At 50.8% G+C, this 14,429-nt stretch overlaps 5 protein-coding genes across 5 annotated transcripts; 3 read left to right on the top strand and 2 right to left on the bottom strand.

Moving 5' to 3' along the window:
* Positions 1-120: 120 nt before the first annotated feature.
* AUEXF2481DRAFT_418068 (uncharacterized protein) lies at positions 121-1,987 on the top strand. Its single transcript, XM_013485812.1, has one exon. It carries the CDS (start codon positions 250-252, stop codon positions 1,831-1,833), a length of 1,584 nt encoding a protein of 527 aa, XP_013341266.1. The 5' UTR covers positions 121-249; the 3' UTR covers positions 1,834-1,987.
* A 3,139-nt stretch (positions 1,988-5,126) lies between these two features.
* On the top strand, positions 5,127-5,502 carry AUEXF2481DRAFT_418028 (uncharacterized protein). The gene has a single exon (XM_013485811.1). The coding sequence runs from the start codon at positions 5,203-5,205 to the stop codon at positions 5,434-5,436; it is 234 nt and encodes a 77-aa protein (XP_013341265.1). The 5' UTR covers positions 5,127-5,202; the 3' UTR covers positions 5,437-5,502.
* Positions 5,503-6,105: 603 nt separating this feature from the next.
* AUEXF2481DRAFT_7495 (uncharacterized protein) lies at positions 6,106-7,551 on the bottom strand (the record flags this gene model as incomplete). The annotated part of the gene is made up of 3 exons (XM_013485658.1): positions 6,106-6,223; positions 6,278-6,475; positions 6,530-7,551. The coding sequence occupies 3 exons, from the start codon at positions 7,549-7,551 to the stop codon at positions 6,106-6,108; spliced, it is 1,338 nt and encodes a 445-aa protein (XP_013341112.1).
* Positions 7,552-9,580: 2,029 nt separating this feature from the next.
* On the top strand, positions 9,581-11,032 carry AUEXF2481DRAFT_68387 (uncharacterized protein; the record flags this gene model as incomplete). Its single annotated transcript, XM_013485758.1, has 2 exons — positions 9,581-9,756; positions 9,811-11,032. 2 exons carry the CDS (start codon positions 9,581-9,583, stop codon positions 11,030-11,032), a joined length of 1,398 nt encoding a protein of 465 aa, XP_013341212.1.
* Positions 11,033-11,515: 483 nt separating this feature from the next.
* On the bottom strand, positions 11,516-13,585 carry AUEXF2481DRAFT_42846 (uncharacterized protein). The gene is made up of 3 exons (XM_013485724.1): positions 13,412-13,585; positions 13,233-13,337; positions 11,516-13,176 (listed from the first exon to the last, which is right to left on the bottom strand). The coding sequence occupies exons 1-3, from the start codon at positions 13,473-13,475 to the stop codon at positions 11,996-11,998; spliced, it is 1,350 nt and encodes a 449-aa protein (XP_013341178.1). The 5' UTR covers positions 13,476-13,585; the 3' UTR covers positions 11,516-11,995.
* Positions 13,586-14,429: the final 844 nt, after the last annotated feature.

Here is a 14,429-nt window from a genome sequence, read left to right as displayed (position 1 = left end):
CAGCAAGGGTGAGAGGACGCCTTAACTCTTCCAGTCCTCCGCGGCTCTTGCATCTGTTTGCCCTTCTGTCTCTTCACTCTTGCGAACGCTTCACTGCGATACCCATTCTCGTGCGCTCTTGTCAATCTTGCTTGACATATCTTCTGTCGATCCGGCAGCGTTCCTGCTTTCTCCGAACAGACGCAGGTACACTCGAAGCCAATTTTCCACATCGAAAAGGCCGAGCGTGGTCGTCATAGTGCGATCAACATGTCCAACGCACAATCTCTCTCAGCAACAACACGCCGTGCCTCCACGGTCCTTCCTCTTGACAACACAAATCAGCTCACTCGACCATTGACAAGAGAATCGGCTACCACTCCAGCTCAAGATGAGGACTCACAAGCAGAACGCCCACGCAGCCGTCGCGTGACGAGTTATCACCATCCTTTCCAGACTCGCTGCTCGCCATGCGACGACCCTGCACCATCCTATGCGGTAGCAGCCCGCACTTCGAGATTTCCGCCCGCCCCTCGATTCCTGGACAACGGGAAAGAGGTTTTGCCAAAATATACATGCACTGTGTCGAGAGAGGGACCAATGCAGATGCGGATTGAGAAGATCTCGCCTTTTCAATACCTACCAAAGCAGGACTTCCGCACTGTTTATGTTGTGCTTAATGGCACCCAGCTGAGCGTCCACAAGATCAAGACTGTTCAGCTTGCTGGTCACTCTTTGCCCACTGCTGGAAAGCTGATCAAGCGATACTCTACTCAACACGCCGAAATCGGACTGGCAACCGATGTTCAGTATCAGCAGCTACTGCCGGCAACCCGTTTAGCGCACTTCATTCCCACCGCTGCACGTCGCAAGGCTTTTGAAAAAGACCCTGCCCTCTTTACTCCCATTTCTCAGGTCGTCTTGCGCCTGCGTCTCGAGACTGACCAGTTCCTCTTGGCAGACCACTCCGAGGAGCGCATCTTCCGTTGGATACACGACCTTTCTGCGAGCATTGACATCTCGCTACCACTTGATGAGCGATCCGCACCGAAGCCGTGTACCATTCCTAGACGTCGACGTAGGCAGCGAACACAGGAAACGGAGAACATCAACGATCAGACTGTGATTGAAGAGCAAGAGCAGATTATGCGAGAATTGTACCCTTCTCTGGCGAGATCAATTGAAGGCAGATCGGAAGGCGCGGCTCTCACCCGTACTGAAAGTGCAGACGACACCAATGCCCTTACTCTCACCGCCACGATGGACCAAGAGACCGAGGACATTGATCTTTCCTTCCTGGCTGAGGATCTCGGCCCAGAACAACAATCTTCTCGACCGATTAACCTTCGTCAGACGACGTCTTCGACTGTTTCCACAACGACATCTTCATTCCAATACGAGACAAGTCCTGATAATTTGGGTCCTGGGGGAAAGTGGGCACCTCCACATGCTCGAACAACTGCTTCGCAGTGGCGATACATCAAGCGCTGCATGCCTACTCTGCTATTCGATGCCCCTCGCGCAACCGACATCATCATGTGCCACGGTCGTCGCCTGAGGGTCAACACGAAGATGGATATGCTCGAGGAATGGGAGCTGTCACCGCCTTCCTACGATATTCACGAGTTCCCCGAGGGACTCGATCGCTCAATCACCATGGCGTCTTCTCTCGCCACTACTCCATCCACCATTACAGCATCAAGCATCGATACTCAGGATGGCAAGGCTGCTGCTATTACTCACCACATCCCCGAGGGCGATATCAAGAGAAGCGTGCATGCCACTGCTACCACACGTACCAAGATCCCAGAGCGTACGTTGATGGAAGAAGGCCTTGTGGTGGTTGCTTTCTAAGCCAAACGTCCGAAACGAATCAACGCTTCTACGAACCAACTGACGAATATATGCTGCGGTCGATGAGCTTAGCACCCTTCGGTACTATTCTCTTCTCAAGACGCACTCGTTTTGTCTTCTTCTACTATCTCCATTTCTTCCTTCTCTCCTCTCGTCATTCACTGCATAGTCAAATCTCAGATACCCACATGCATCGCACTACCTGTTTCCCTCCCTACACCGCCAATTCCCCTGAGTCCCTTTTGCTCTTTGTATATAACTGAGCCGCTCGTTTGGCGTTGCAAACAATCAAACATGCTCTCTATCTCTACTTGACCAATCCATCGTGCTTTGGTTCTATTCCGTTTCGCCCGGCAACGAGGTCCGCCTCTGTATCTCGACTAAATTTACGAGTCTTTTGCCATGCTTCGAATGTCCAACATCGTCGGTCTACAACAACATCGTCTGCGAGAAGCGTTCTATGTGTCTCCAGATATTGGAGGTTTGCCATAAATTAAACGACCTGCCCTAGAGTCATGCGTTTATGACTGTCTGTCTCAAGAACGGGATGATTACTGGACTTTACAGTGATAGTCGATGAGGCATATATGTGCTTTACATAACTCTCCACGCCAGTCTTTGTTTCGACATCATTCGCTGCTTCTTTCGCCATTCATTGCTTTCTGCCTCTTTTCGCTGGATGGAAAATACGAAAGGAACTGACAAAGGGGGATCTAGCGCACAAGGCGAAATGTAGAGCTAGCTTGCAGCAAAAATGAGACTTGGATATAGAACCTAAACCTTCCTCCAGCGGTCAAAATGCTTTTTTGTATCTAGTAAATGGTTAAGAGTACGAATTTGCTATAACTGATCTAAAAGTGGTCAAAGATCTACTCCTGCTCCGGAAGTTAAAAAAAAAAAAAGGCTTTTGGAAGTAAGGCTTGGTGAAACATCTTCTCGATGGTAGAAGGTGCTTATCTGACACTCTTTTTGTAGCATCTTCGGTTTGTTCAGGATGCTATGCACTGTTGTAGAAGTCATGGTGAAGTGGTAAGCCTGCCCAGGCAGAAAAGTCGTGTATTCTAGGTTTAGACAGGGTCATGCCATTTGCATGAGAAATGTGGTGTGTAATTCGACCGACGGCGACGAGGAAAAGTTGCTGAGGATGTTTTTGAGCATAGTAATTGGCAGATATACATTATGTGTATTGTTAAATACCGTAGGAGTTGAAATAGAGGATTTTGATGGTGAAGGTTGGCATTTTGGTCTTTTTGATGATCTCGTAACGGACCTGAGAAGCAGACATATGAGAGCACATTATGGAAGGCGTACGGTTTACCGCAGGGAAAAAGAAAGGCTAAGCGATAGACCTGTAGCAGCGAGATACTTTAGCAAGAACATCGCGAGCAGGCCAAAACTGCATCTCTTAGATAAGGATCGGGCAGGCGGGTCAGAAGGGAGAAACGGACCATACGACTTCTGGAGGATGTAACAATATGCAAATGAACAACGTTCTGAACATGTGTATGGCAATTTACAAGAATTCATGATATCTTGTGCGACCACAGCAGTTCGAAATGAGTCAAGGGTCGTGGTCTTGTCATATGGCAAGCATTTCGTGCCCCAGATGTTTGTCATGACTGCTGCATTGCAAAAGCGTTGTTAGGCATGCGACACAATAGCTATGCAGATGGATCAGAGCATAAAATTGTGTCGTGAAGAATAGTCAAGTAGCCCTGAAGCCCGTTAGGCGTTCCATCATGATTGTCCACATACAGGCAACGCAGGACTGTGGCATTCCCGGTCTTCCTCAACGTCGAATGTCCCTGATGTCGACGAGCAAAGTATAAACAAAAGTCCTTGGACACGCAAGCTTTGCTGTCATCGTATTCGATCGGCGAAAGGATTTGGCGATGGTGACAAAAAGTCCCTGTAGATCGATCCACTATCCTGCTGCCAACGGTAAACCATGGACCAGAAACCAGAAAGTGTTTGCTTGTCGTTCATGTCCAGCTTTCGAGACCCGTTTACCTACTTTTTTGAGTTGCCCGTCTCGGAAAGATACCAGTCACCAGCCACCCAAAAGTTGGCAAAGCTTTTCTATGCCGTGGCTAGGAAACTGTAAGGTCTGCCTCACGTGGTAAGAAGGAGACAGAGTTCATCTCATCTTGTTGATCATGTGGATGCGAGGACGAAAGAGCCGAGTTTTGTTTGCAAGACTCGCTTCGAGAACATTGGTAGTTTTCGTTGTTGGATTCCCACGCCAACGGGTGCTAGCTTGGCATGGCTATACTGTGTTACCAGCCAGAACGGCGCATTGGTTGTGGATAAACTCTTTGCCAGACAGAAATTTGTGTGTAGATGCACAAAGTGTCAAGCATGCCGATTTTGTCGTAGTTTGGAATCGTCATGACGAACTGCATGCAGGATTGCACTTGTCATCGACTCCATCCCGATTCCAGATCACTTTCTTCCAGCGCGTCAATATCGATGTTCAACAACGAAGTCTAGCGGCGGAGACAGCTCCATGTATATCGAAATGTGAATGCTCATGATTGCTCACAGACGTGACCCATTTCGCATAGCGTGGTTTGCAGCTCCCAGCACGCCACATGAACATGGAATACCCCTCACAAGCGATAGGTGGAAGAAACCAGCTGTTAGGAGATATACTTTAATTTTGTAGGTATCATTGTCGTTCCTTTTGATTGTGTGGTGACTTGTCCCTGCCACGCTTTACTTGATCTGTAGACTTGCGACCCCACGTGTCTGTGAACGGAGTGCACTCCATCGTGGTCAAAACAAATGTCATGTTTCGATATTGTATGGACAGACAGAGTGGAGATTGGCACAGTGTTTGACAGTCCGCTGTGCGATAGCCGTGTCTATTGGAGCTATTGGCGGTGTCCTTCGGATGAAGATCAATGCGTCGCATGCTTGATCTTGTGAGCGCAATTAATATTATGCAAACGACAGGCGAACTCAGCGATTGAGCCAGTGTCGTTCTTTTTGCGGCTTGTGCCTACACTTTGAGGCGCAGTCTTGTGGCACCTCGAGGCTTCAATAGAGCTTAACGATCAACTCGCCTGTTCATACCTTATCTCGGAGGAATACGAGCGCATGGTTTGGCCTCCACTCAGAAGATTTCCGATGGTCTCTGCCGTGAAAGCCACAGCCACACGTTATGCAAGATTGAGCGTCCGAGGAGGTCACCCTCGGCATGGTCAAAGAAGGAGACGCCCTCCGCTTGGGTGTGCCGATTTGCCAATATTCGCATGGACATCAAGTAAGATGAGTGGGTGGCAGCGGAAGCCTGCACGGTGAACAACTCTAATCTGGATTTTTGAGAGGTAGACAGCTCTTGGCTTCCCGATCACCAGGATTCGAGCTATGATCATCGAACCCTGCTTGCATCGCGAGCGACGATCATATGTCAGAAGGCACGCGAGACACCAGCAGTGTCTTTCTATGTACGGAGCCCGCGGCCGCGGAGCTCACCCTGTGATGAGCCTATGCGTCGTCATCATGGTTCTGTGCCGCAATGGACGCTGTGATTCTGTAGCATTCGACTCTGCACAATGGTTTGATGCAAAAACCCAGGAAACAGGGAACTGTTCGCTGTAGCCGTTGCCGTGCTTGATATCCTACATCCTTGAAAGATCATGAAAGCCAAACTAGGCAAGGCTCGAACAGAAGCAAGTAAGCAAGTGTAGAGCATAACGGTAGAAAATGGAGCTGAGGTAAGCTAGCAAGATCAAATCAGCCGAACGGTCGGCCAATTGTCGACATGTGATCATTCGTTTCACGGCTGGATCGGCAGCCAATAACGGCCGTTCAGGAGTGAGTTCCGCCACTGGGATTCCCTTGGCAGACGACGTGTGTCATTGGAAATGCGTGGTAAAATTTATCTCGTCGATTCTTGCTGTATTGAGATGAAGAATAGGTCTCCCTCTTTTTCTGCATAATTGTACATGGTGCTTGCCCTACTTCTCAACAATGACAAAGCCAGGATAGAAACAACAATCTATCGGAAGAGTAAGGAACAATAGAAATCAAAAGAACCAAGTGCGCCGATCGTATGAATCGTTGAAGCATGTCCCATCTCATTGTTTGTCGGGCACGCCAGCGGCCTTGACAGATTGCATCGTGACCTGGTATCCCGTTGAAGACCGTGAATTTAAGCGCCCCAACAGTGGTAAGGGCAAATTGTGAATTGTGAAAACCAGAACGCCGTCGATGTCGAAGCATGCGTTGGACACGCACAGTTTATTGTGGGTCAGAAGTGGTCGATAATTAAGTCGGACCCGCGCGCCTACGGCGACCTCGGCCACCCCCCTCGGGTCGTTGGGCTAGAACCTCTCGAAGTAAAGGATCGTCCTTGTCTTTGTCTACATGGTGGACACGAACATGTCTGTGGTGAAACGTGTTAGTCAAGACAGCGATACGTAGCAGCGAATTCATGTACCTTTGAAGATTATCCGGGCGGGGATATCTGTGTTCCCGTAGAGGACAGAAGGGGCACACATAACCAGGGCTATCATGGACCAGTCCATGCCGAATCATCTCATTCTTTCGCTTGAAGCCTTTACCACCCTCACCTCTAGGGCAGCCTTTAACAGGACAATAGTGTGGCCGACTGGAGCTATGTACATTCGCATGGGAGCTGTGAAGTGTTAGAAAGATGCGACAAGTGCGCGATGTGAACGCGAGTGCTTACTTAAGGAGGTATTGTGTCTGGAAGGGTGGTGCGGAACAGCCTGGGTACTCGCACAGGAAGCCTGAAGGTGCTGATGTTGAGTTGTGTAAACGAGGCACACCCGATGACTTTGTAGTACCGTCGAGAGAAGAATTGGCAGATCCCATGGGGGTTGTATGGTTCGTGCTGTAACCTGGGCCCTCAGAGCTGTGTTGGCTCTGTAGACTAGGTACTGTTTCCATAGAAGATCCGGTTCCCATCGAGGAAGATGTCATGGTAGGTATAAATGGAGGAGGCCTATTGTGCTGGGCTGACTTGCGCCTGTGGTCGAAATTATTGTTTGGGGCCGAGAATGAAGCTGGCGAGTGCGAGGGTGCATAGGCTTCGTGGCCATCATTTCGAGTATTAGTGGGCGATGGGTGGCCGAGCATCATGAGATTGGTCGAAGGACTGGACTGCTGTGACGGCGCAAAGTGGTGGTGAGAAGCCGTCGCTGTCTGTGGGATAATTTGACCGGTATATGTGGCGAGGTTAGGTAATCCAGTGGCCCGCGTATCACCCGTTTCCGGTCCACTGTCAGCAATCTTGCTCAATTGATGGAAAGAAGGCAGGCGTCGGTCGGTCTGGGGCGATGATACGGTCTGCTCTGTTGGACCTTCAGGTCGCAGCGGAGGATACATTCCTGGCGGGAGATGGCCTGTAGAGTGAACGGAGTGTGCTCGCTGGAGTGGTGATCCAGTGTGATCGCGCTCGAGATATGTGTTGTATTCTGGCATCGAAGCTGTGTTGGTCATGGTGCGCAGGTTGAGATTCCTCCCGTTCATAGGTCTGTCCGATCGTCTATCCGCGAAGTGATATGGATCCTGGGAGGCGCTGTGGGAGAGCTCTGCACGGGGCTCTGGTAGTGGCATGTACCCCAATGCTGGCGGCCGTTGGTCGGGTGGTACTACACTTCGATCTGCGAAGCCGTGATCGAAGCCAGCCAGGGAATTGACCTTTTTTGAGGGTATGCTATGTGCAAAATCCTCTTCATGTACGTTCATTTGGTGCATGTGATCGCCGAGATGCCCCATTTCCTCGAGAGACTAGTAATGCGGCTAGAGTTTGGTGGGCACTCCAGGTTCACTGCAGAGAACCGGATGAGAACAGAACTGGTCTTCGCGTGAAGACTACAGTGTTCTGCTTTTAGTAAAAGATGTACAAGTCAGGACGGCAGGGCGTCTATGTGCTGAAGAAGATGTCTTATGCATAAGCTAGTGGAGCCGCGGCATATAATGTTTGTTGTAGATTCTGGAAAGCGGCATCACTGTTAGCAGCGGTTTTGGGCGTAGAGATGGTGCATTGCAATCGAAAGCGGAGGTCATAGAGCAGGGTCAGGGGTGCGAAAAAGGTCTCGAGTTGATCAATGACAGATGGTAACTGCTCCGCGTTGGCTCTGCGCCAGATGGATTGTCGTCACATGTCACGCAAAACACTTGCAAAGACAATCAGGTTCAAGGCCAAGCGCGTGGCTTGGTCCAGCCTCTTGATAAATTCGATTTATCGAGCCACTTCACAAGGGAAACCAATTTGAAACATCGAAGGAGTTCGTACGTACCAGAGCATGGGTGACGCCGCGTCAGGGCGGGCGTTGTGGACACCACAACACAATTTACTCGAGTCGGATGCTAAATATGTATTGTAGCAGTTATCGAGTTCGGTTTGTCTGTGAGGTAATAATTGGTCGCGAGACAGAATGACCAGTGTATTGTTGTTGTCGAGTCGCAAAACACCAACCAGGATGTGCAGGTCAGTCGGCAAGTTGGATTTGGGAGCAGAAAAGCTGGAAGGAAAATCTCTCGGCGACTGAGATCGGAGTACACGTATCCAGATGATTTTATCAGAAGATAGACAGATCCTTGCCAGCTGTAGCGCTCGATGGATAATAAATTGTAGAGAGAGAAATGATAAAAATGCGAGCCAGAGGTGTCAGGAGCAACGGGGGAGGAAGGGTAAAGAAGGATGGTTAGAAAGCACGGTAGTATCCGTCATTTGGGGGGACGGGTTGTTAGCAGGCAAGAAACTAACAGTCCGGCGGAGACGGTCGCATCGCCTCAGATGGAAGTGAAGCAGCTCTCCTCCCAGCAAAGACGGGCGCCCGACCCGAGGTGAATGACAGAGCCTCTTTTTTGCTCTTTCCGACCGTAATTCTGCCGGCGAGGCTCTGTTACTCGTGCTCGTGCAAATGCAAATCTGCTCCCCTAGTTCCGTTTCCCTATGCGCTTGTTGTCATCCGGATTCTCTCATTCCCCAGCGAAGCCACTCTGCGGCTCACAAGCCTCTATTTCCCTTTGTCACGGAGTTTTCTCCTCGACCTGTCATTCGACTCATTTGGTGGGAGGCGCGACGCGCGATTCAACCGCCAAGCTTCCCGCAGGGCGCAGATCTAGAACTTCGAAAATCAAGCGCGTGCACTGCGAAACTGCAAATCCGTCCGATCTGATCCTCTGATTGGGAGCCTAGAGTGTTACCTTTGAGTCGTATTCGCCCGATCTCTTTGCTGGTGTGCTTCGATGGTCGTGATGGCAGTCGCCCACCATGACATGAGATCAGAGATTGACGGAGACTTGCACGGCATGTCCATGCATACATGATTAATCCGTGGCGTGAAAAATGCAAATGGCTTACCATACGAAGACGCATCCTTACAGCCGCAACAAGGTACCGCTGGTTAGACTTCCTGGTTGGAGTACGATCAAGATGATAGACGTTTCACTGGAAACCTTCAAAGAGCTTACAATTGGCACCAGCCAATAACGGCCGCGGAGCACTGCGACCCAATCCAAAAGGGCCTAGGCTCGATCCAGGGTCTTGAGCGACCGATGCGTGGTGGTGCACCGCGTGGTGAACACATACCACTGCGGAGAGGCACTTATGCATATTATCTCCACCAATTCTAGGAGCCTCACGACCCGCATTTACAGGGGTCTGTACATTTCCAGCAAATGCAAGCCTATCTGTCGTGTCAGCAGTAGTGGAGCCGCAATCTGTATTCGCCGCACCCTCCACGCCCCCTCACCACAGCCGCAACAAATGAAGCGAAAGGAATCATCGGTGGTCCAGGCCAGCGCTGCAAAACGTCCACGAGCACGGCTGGAGGTTCCTGAGTATCATCTGACCCCCTCTATTCTGGATGAAGTGACCGGCGCTGCAATATGGCCTGCTCCAGAATCTCAGATGAAGCAAGCTAGAGACATCATCCTTGAATGGTAAATTGTATCGAGATCTGAGTTACCTTGATACTATCACTGACCAGTTTCCAGTGCTCGTTCGCATAGGCGAACAATGATAGTGCCAGACAAGGATGCAGACGGACTTTCGTCTGGTGTAATCCTGCACCGTACATTGGTTCTCCTCGGGCTGGACCCAGAGCTGATCAATGTCCATCTACTAAGCAAAGGTCAGACCGTGCACCATGAGCATGAACGACAGGCCATGGCTGCCAAATCTCCAGAATACATATTCGTCCTTGACCAAGGGTCTCGCAAGTCCGGGCCTCTAATAGACTCTCCCCATACTGGCCTGGTCATTGACCACCACAACGCTACACCTGAGGACTTCCCCAAAGGTGCAGCATTCTGCACTGCGAACAAGTCACCGCCAGTCGTAACGTCTGCTCTCTTGACATATCTACTTTGCGAACCACTTCACGATGGTGTCAGTACTGAAACGGACTGGCTGTGTGTGGTGGGAACACATGGCGATCTTGGTAACACCTTGAAGTGGGAGAAGCCATTTCCAGACATGTCTGCCACCCTCAAGAAATACACCAAGAAGGCACTGAACGATGTGGTTTCGTACATAAACGCGCCTCGAAGGACCGCAACCTACGACGTCAGCTCTGCGTTTGATGCACTACTCTCGGCTGTCCACCCCAAGGACGTATTGAAACACTCGAGGTTACTTGCAGCACGACAAGAGGTCAATGCCGAAGTTGAGCGATGCACACATACAGCGCCAAAGTTCAGCCAAGACGGCAAGGTCGCTGTGTTCAAAATCAAGTCCGAAGCGCAGGTACATCCAGTCATCGCAACCAGATGGGCCGGTCATCTTCAGAGCAAGGCTCTCGAGATCGTCATGGTCGCCAACGAAGGGTATCTCCCAGGCAAAGTAAACTTCAGCTGTCGAGTACCTAGATGTGCTAGGGGCAACGATCCGCCAGTTGATATCATCCAGAGCTTGCGAGACTATGCCAGTTTAAAGCTGGTAAAGGAAGAAGACATTGATGACAAGAATGCTTCAAATAGCGAGCCAGATGTTCCCTTACTCGAGCGTCTAGGAGACGACTTTGCTCGTGGACATGTACAAGCCAGTGGCGGCATCGTCAACGTCGAGCAATTTGAAGAGCTGATGCGGTTGATGCGAGTCGGCGAGAAGAAAGAGAAGAAAGAGAAGAAAGAGGGAGTTTCACCTCAGAAGGGAAAGAAACCAATTGACGCAGGACAGAGCAACAAACTAACGAGTTACTTTGGCAAGAGGGACTGACGATATGAAGAATGACAACATCGATAGACGCTCGTATGATCTCAACCAGTGCTATCATAATATTCCGAATAGCATTGACTCTCCTGAGCAATCACATAAGGTGACTACGTGTTCTCGCGGTGCTGAAGTTGTCACAATCTACCGTTCATTACATGCCCCTCTCGTCGGACTTTGTACGGAATGATCTAAACTACCCCAGCAATCATAGAAGGTATTTGACGGATATTGGCCAAGCTTGCTTGTCTCTATACCACAGGCTCTCGAGACAGCATCGATCTGACAATCAGTGCTTATCATCCGAAAGCATCAAAATCGAGCACACCAGCAGACATTTTTATACCTCGAAGCTCAAAGACCCAGCAAGATGTCAAAACGCATCATACCAACAATACCTTTGTATACCGCCCTATCTCTCTCAATTTTCCCTGTAGAAGTTGTGAGCCCATCGAATCCTTTCTTTGGGACCCTGCTATGGTGGTGAGCATTCTTGGTTCTTCTGACTCCACCCAATCGTTAAAAAGGGATCACTTTTTTTGTCTGTGAGAGCCATGGTTTAAATATCTGGAAGGACCGTTTTCGATTATTGCTCTTTTCGGTTCGGACCTGTAATCAGCCTTTCTACTAGATGGTAGCCTTGTCGTCTGCCTACAGCAAATCACGCCGGTTGTATCGTCTAATTATGATGTTCTGCTGGATGAGAGTAGTATGGGCAGGGTGGTGCCCCCACCAGAACCACAGTTAAACAGAGAACAAGAGGCAATTCCCTTCCGCCACAACTATGAGAACATCTTCGTATCATGATTGCCTAATCAAGTGATGTATAGAGTTGCAGGAGAAACTAAATCGAGATGTGATGAGGGAAAAAAAGTCTATGCCGGTCCGTTCGAGTTAATATAAAACTACAGAGATATCTTTGACGCTATGTGAGAAAAAAGCAGAAGTGGAGTATGGAGAGTGAAGATTTTAGAGAACAAGACGGCCGGGCTCTGCCTCGAGGACTTGCTTCATGCGCTCAAGGTACTCTTGTGCTCTCTTCTCGTCACCCTTGGGTGCCGATACGCTGAAAACGTTCTGGGCTACGGTACCCTGGGCACCGAACATCTTGGGAGCCTTCTTGGGGCTTGAGGCCTTTCCGGAGAGAATGTCGAATATGTCGGCCTTCTTGGCGGCACGTTGGCTGGTGTGTAGAGGCGTGACGGGGAGACCAGTGACCTGAGGGACGTAGTGGCCGCGAGAAGTCTTGGAAGAGACCTTGTCAAGACCAAGAACAGAGTTGAACAGCTCGTCGGCCGTGGGCTTTCTGTTCTTGGAAAGAGGAAGGTTCTCGTTTGCGAGCTCGGAAGCACGAGCGATAAAGGTAGAGAGGGGGAGGTTGATGCCAAGGGTGTCGTAAACGCGCTTTTGTGTTTCGAGTACGGCAGAGAGGGAAATGGGGAGGGCGATCTCGGTGTCGGGGATGGGAGCAGGCTTCTCTGCCTCGACGGGCTTGGTCTCGGCCTTCTTGGGAGGAGCGGCGAGCTGAATGTTGGAGAGGTCGAGGTGTGCCAACTTGTCCATGCGCTTAGCCTGCTGGCCAGGGTAGTTCTTCTCAATCTTGCCCAGGTATGCCAAAACATCACCCTTCAGCAGACGGCCGGCGGGGCCGCTTGAAGGAATCTTGTGGGCGTCGTCCTTGGTCAGACCGTTCTGAAGAAGCAAGTGCTGGACCGAGGGGTAGAGAGGGTATGTTTGCTTTCTAGCCTTAGCGTCCGAGCTGCCTTGGAGCTGGGTAGCTCTCGTTGTGTCAGCGGCACCACCGGCCTCAGCATCGGCGTTGGCCTTGGATGAGGGGGGGGCCTCTGCGGCGCTGGGCGAGGATTCGGTTGGGTCGATACCGGACTTGAGTTCTTCTTGCGGGCTGGGACGGTCCTTGCGAGCGGGCTGTTGGCTGGACGATGAGGCAGAGTCCTCTGCGGGAATCTCCAAGCTGGCCAGGTCATCACCCTCCTCGGCTAGGACGGCAATGCGCGATCCAACCTGGATGGCCTTTGAGCCTTCGGCAACTGTGATCTTTGCAAGGACACCATCCTCCTGTGCCTCGACGTCCATCTGGGCCTTGTCGGTCTCGATCTCGAGGATCACATCTCCAGCCGAGAAGGAGTCGCCTGTATAGCTCAGCTTCAATGTCCAAGATTGGTGGGGCTGTCGGTGAGCTGCTCACCTTCCTTGAGCTTCCAGCTGGTGATGTTGCCCTCGGTCATAGTCGGCGAGAGAGCAGGCATGGTGAAGTTCTGAGCAGCACGGTTGGCCGCAGCGACACTGAAAGCTACATTGGGCAAGCATTAGACGGGTGCAAAATAGAGACTTGTCGCAGGGGACAATCAGGCACGCAAAACTCACGGCGACGGCCATGTCTGCTGACAACGGCAGCAGCGAACCTGCACGAGCTGGCAAAAGCGACCATTTTGACGGCAAGAATCGAGGCTTCGGGGCGACAACAACGACGACGACAAGTTGTACGCGGCGCTGCTCTCAACAATAACTAAGACTGCTTGATGGGCCGATGGGGACCCCCGAAATTGGCGGCCCGATCTTTTTGCACCGGAGCTTCAACACCTTCCGACTCCACACGATTCTCGACCGACTCACTCACCACCCTGAGATACGCCGCATCTCATCAAGAATTATTGCAGAATCGACCTGTTTCGATGAAATATCGCTGGGTCAGAACGGACCATCGCCACGCCGGAATTGCTTTCGATAGAAGTAGCGCCGTCGCCTTCTTATGCTGCTATCTCACTTCCCAACCATCTTGAAGCGTCCGGAGCCTTCCCATAAGTATTGTCGTTTGCCATCGCTTTTCTCTCGCTCTCGCCCCCAACTTGCATCTTGACTCCCAAGACTTACGTGCATATCTTCGCGGCGCAGACTTCTCTTTTGTGACCCTGGCCATGTCGAAGCTCCCATGGTAGCCGCCCTCTCGATACGCGCCGCAATCCTCATCAGCGCGCATACCACTGACTTTACCGTACCTGACATCGGACTGCTACAAATAACATGAAACTGGCGCGACGCCTTCCCTGGTGGGTTTCTGCAACCGCTCTATCTGCTATCTAGACGCGCTCGTCATGGTAGGCTATTCTCCCACCACGTCCGAGATCTAAACATGCTCGGCCGATCTCCTAGCCTCTGCCGCAGAAGCGCTCGCAGCATCATGGCCGTTCGTGGAAACCGTCTACCAAAATAGGTCGCTGCCTGAGCCTCATTCCCGAAGTGTTAATGTTTCAGTGTCGACGCGGCCTCTGTTCAATTGGCCATGGGTCTGAGCATCATGTCGTGTCTTGAAGTATAAGTTCATCTCTTGTGCATGTTTTAGATTATCGCGTTGTACTTGCATTGTTCTAGCTTCTCTCTACTT

Source organism: Aureobasidium subglaciale (genome assembly GCF_000721755.1).
Source record: "Aureobasidium subglaciale EXF-2481 unplaced genomic scaffold scaffold_20, whole genome shotgun sequence".
NCBI classification, from domain to species: domain Eukaryota; kingdom Fungi; phylum Ascomycota; class Dothideomycetes; order Dothideales; family Saccotheciaceae; genus Aureobasidium; species Aureobasidium subglaciale.
This window is presented reverse-complemented; position numbering and strand designations above follow the sequence as displayed.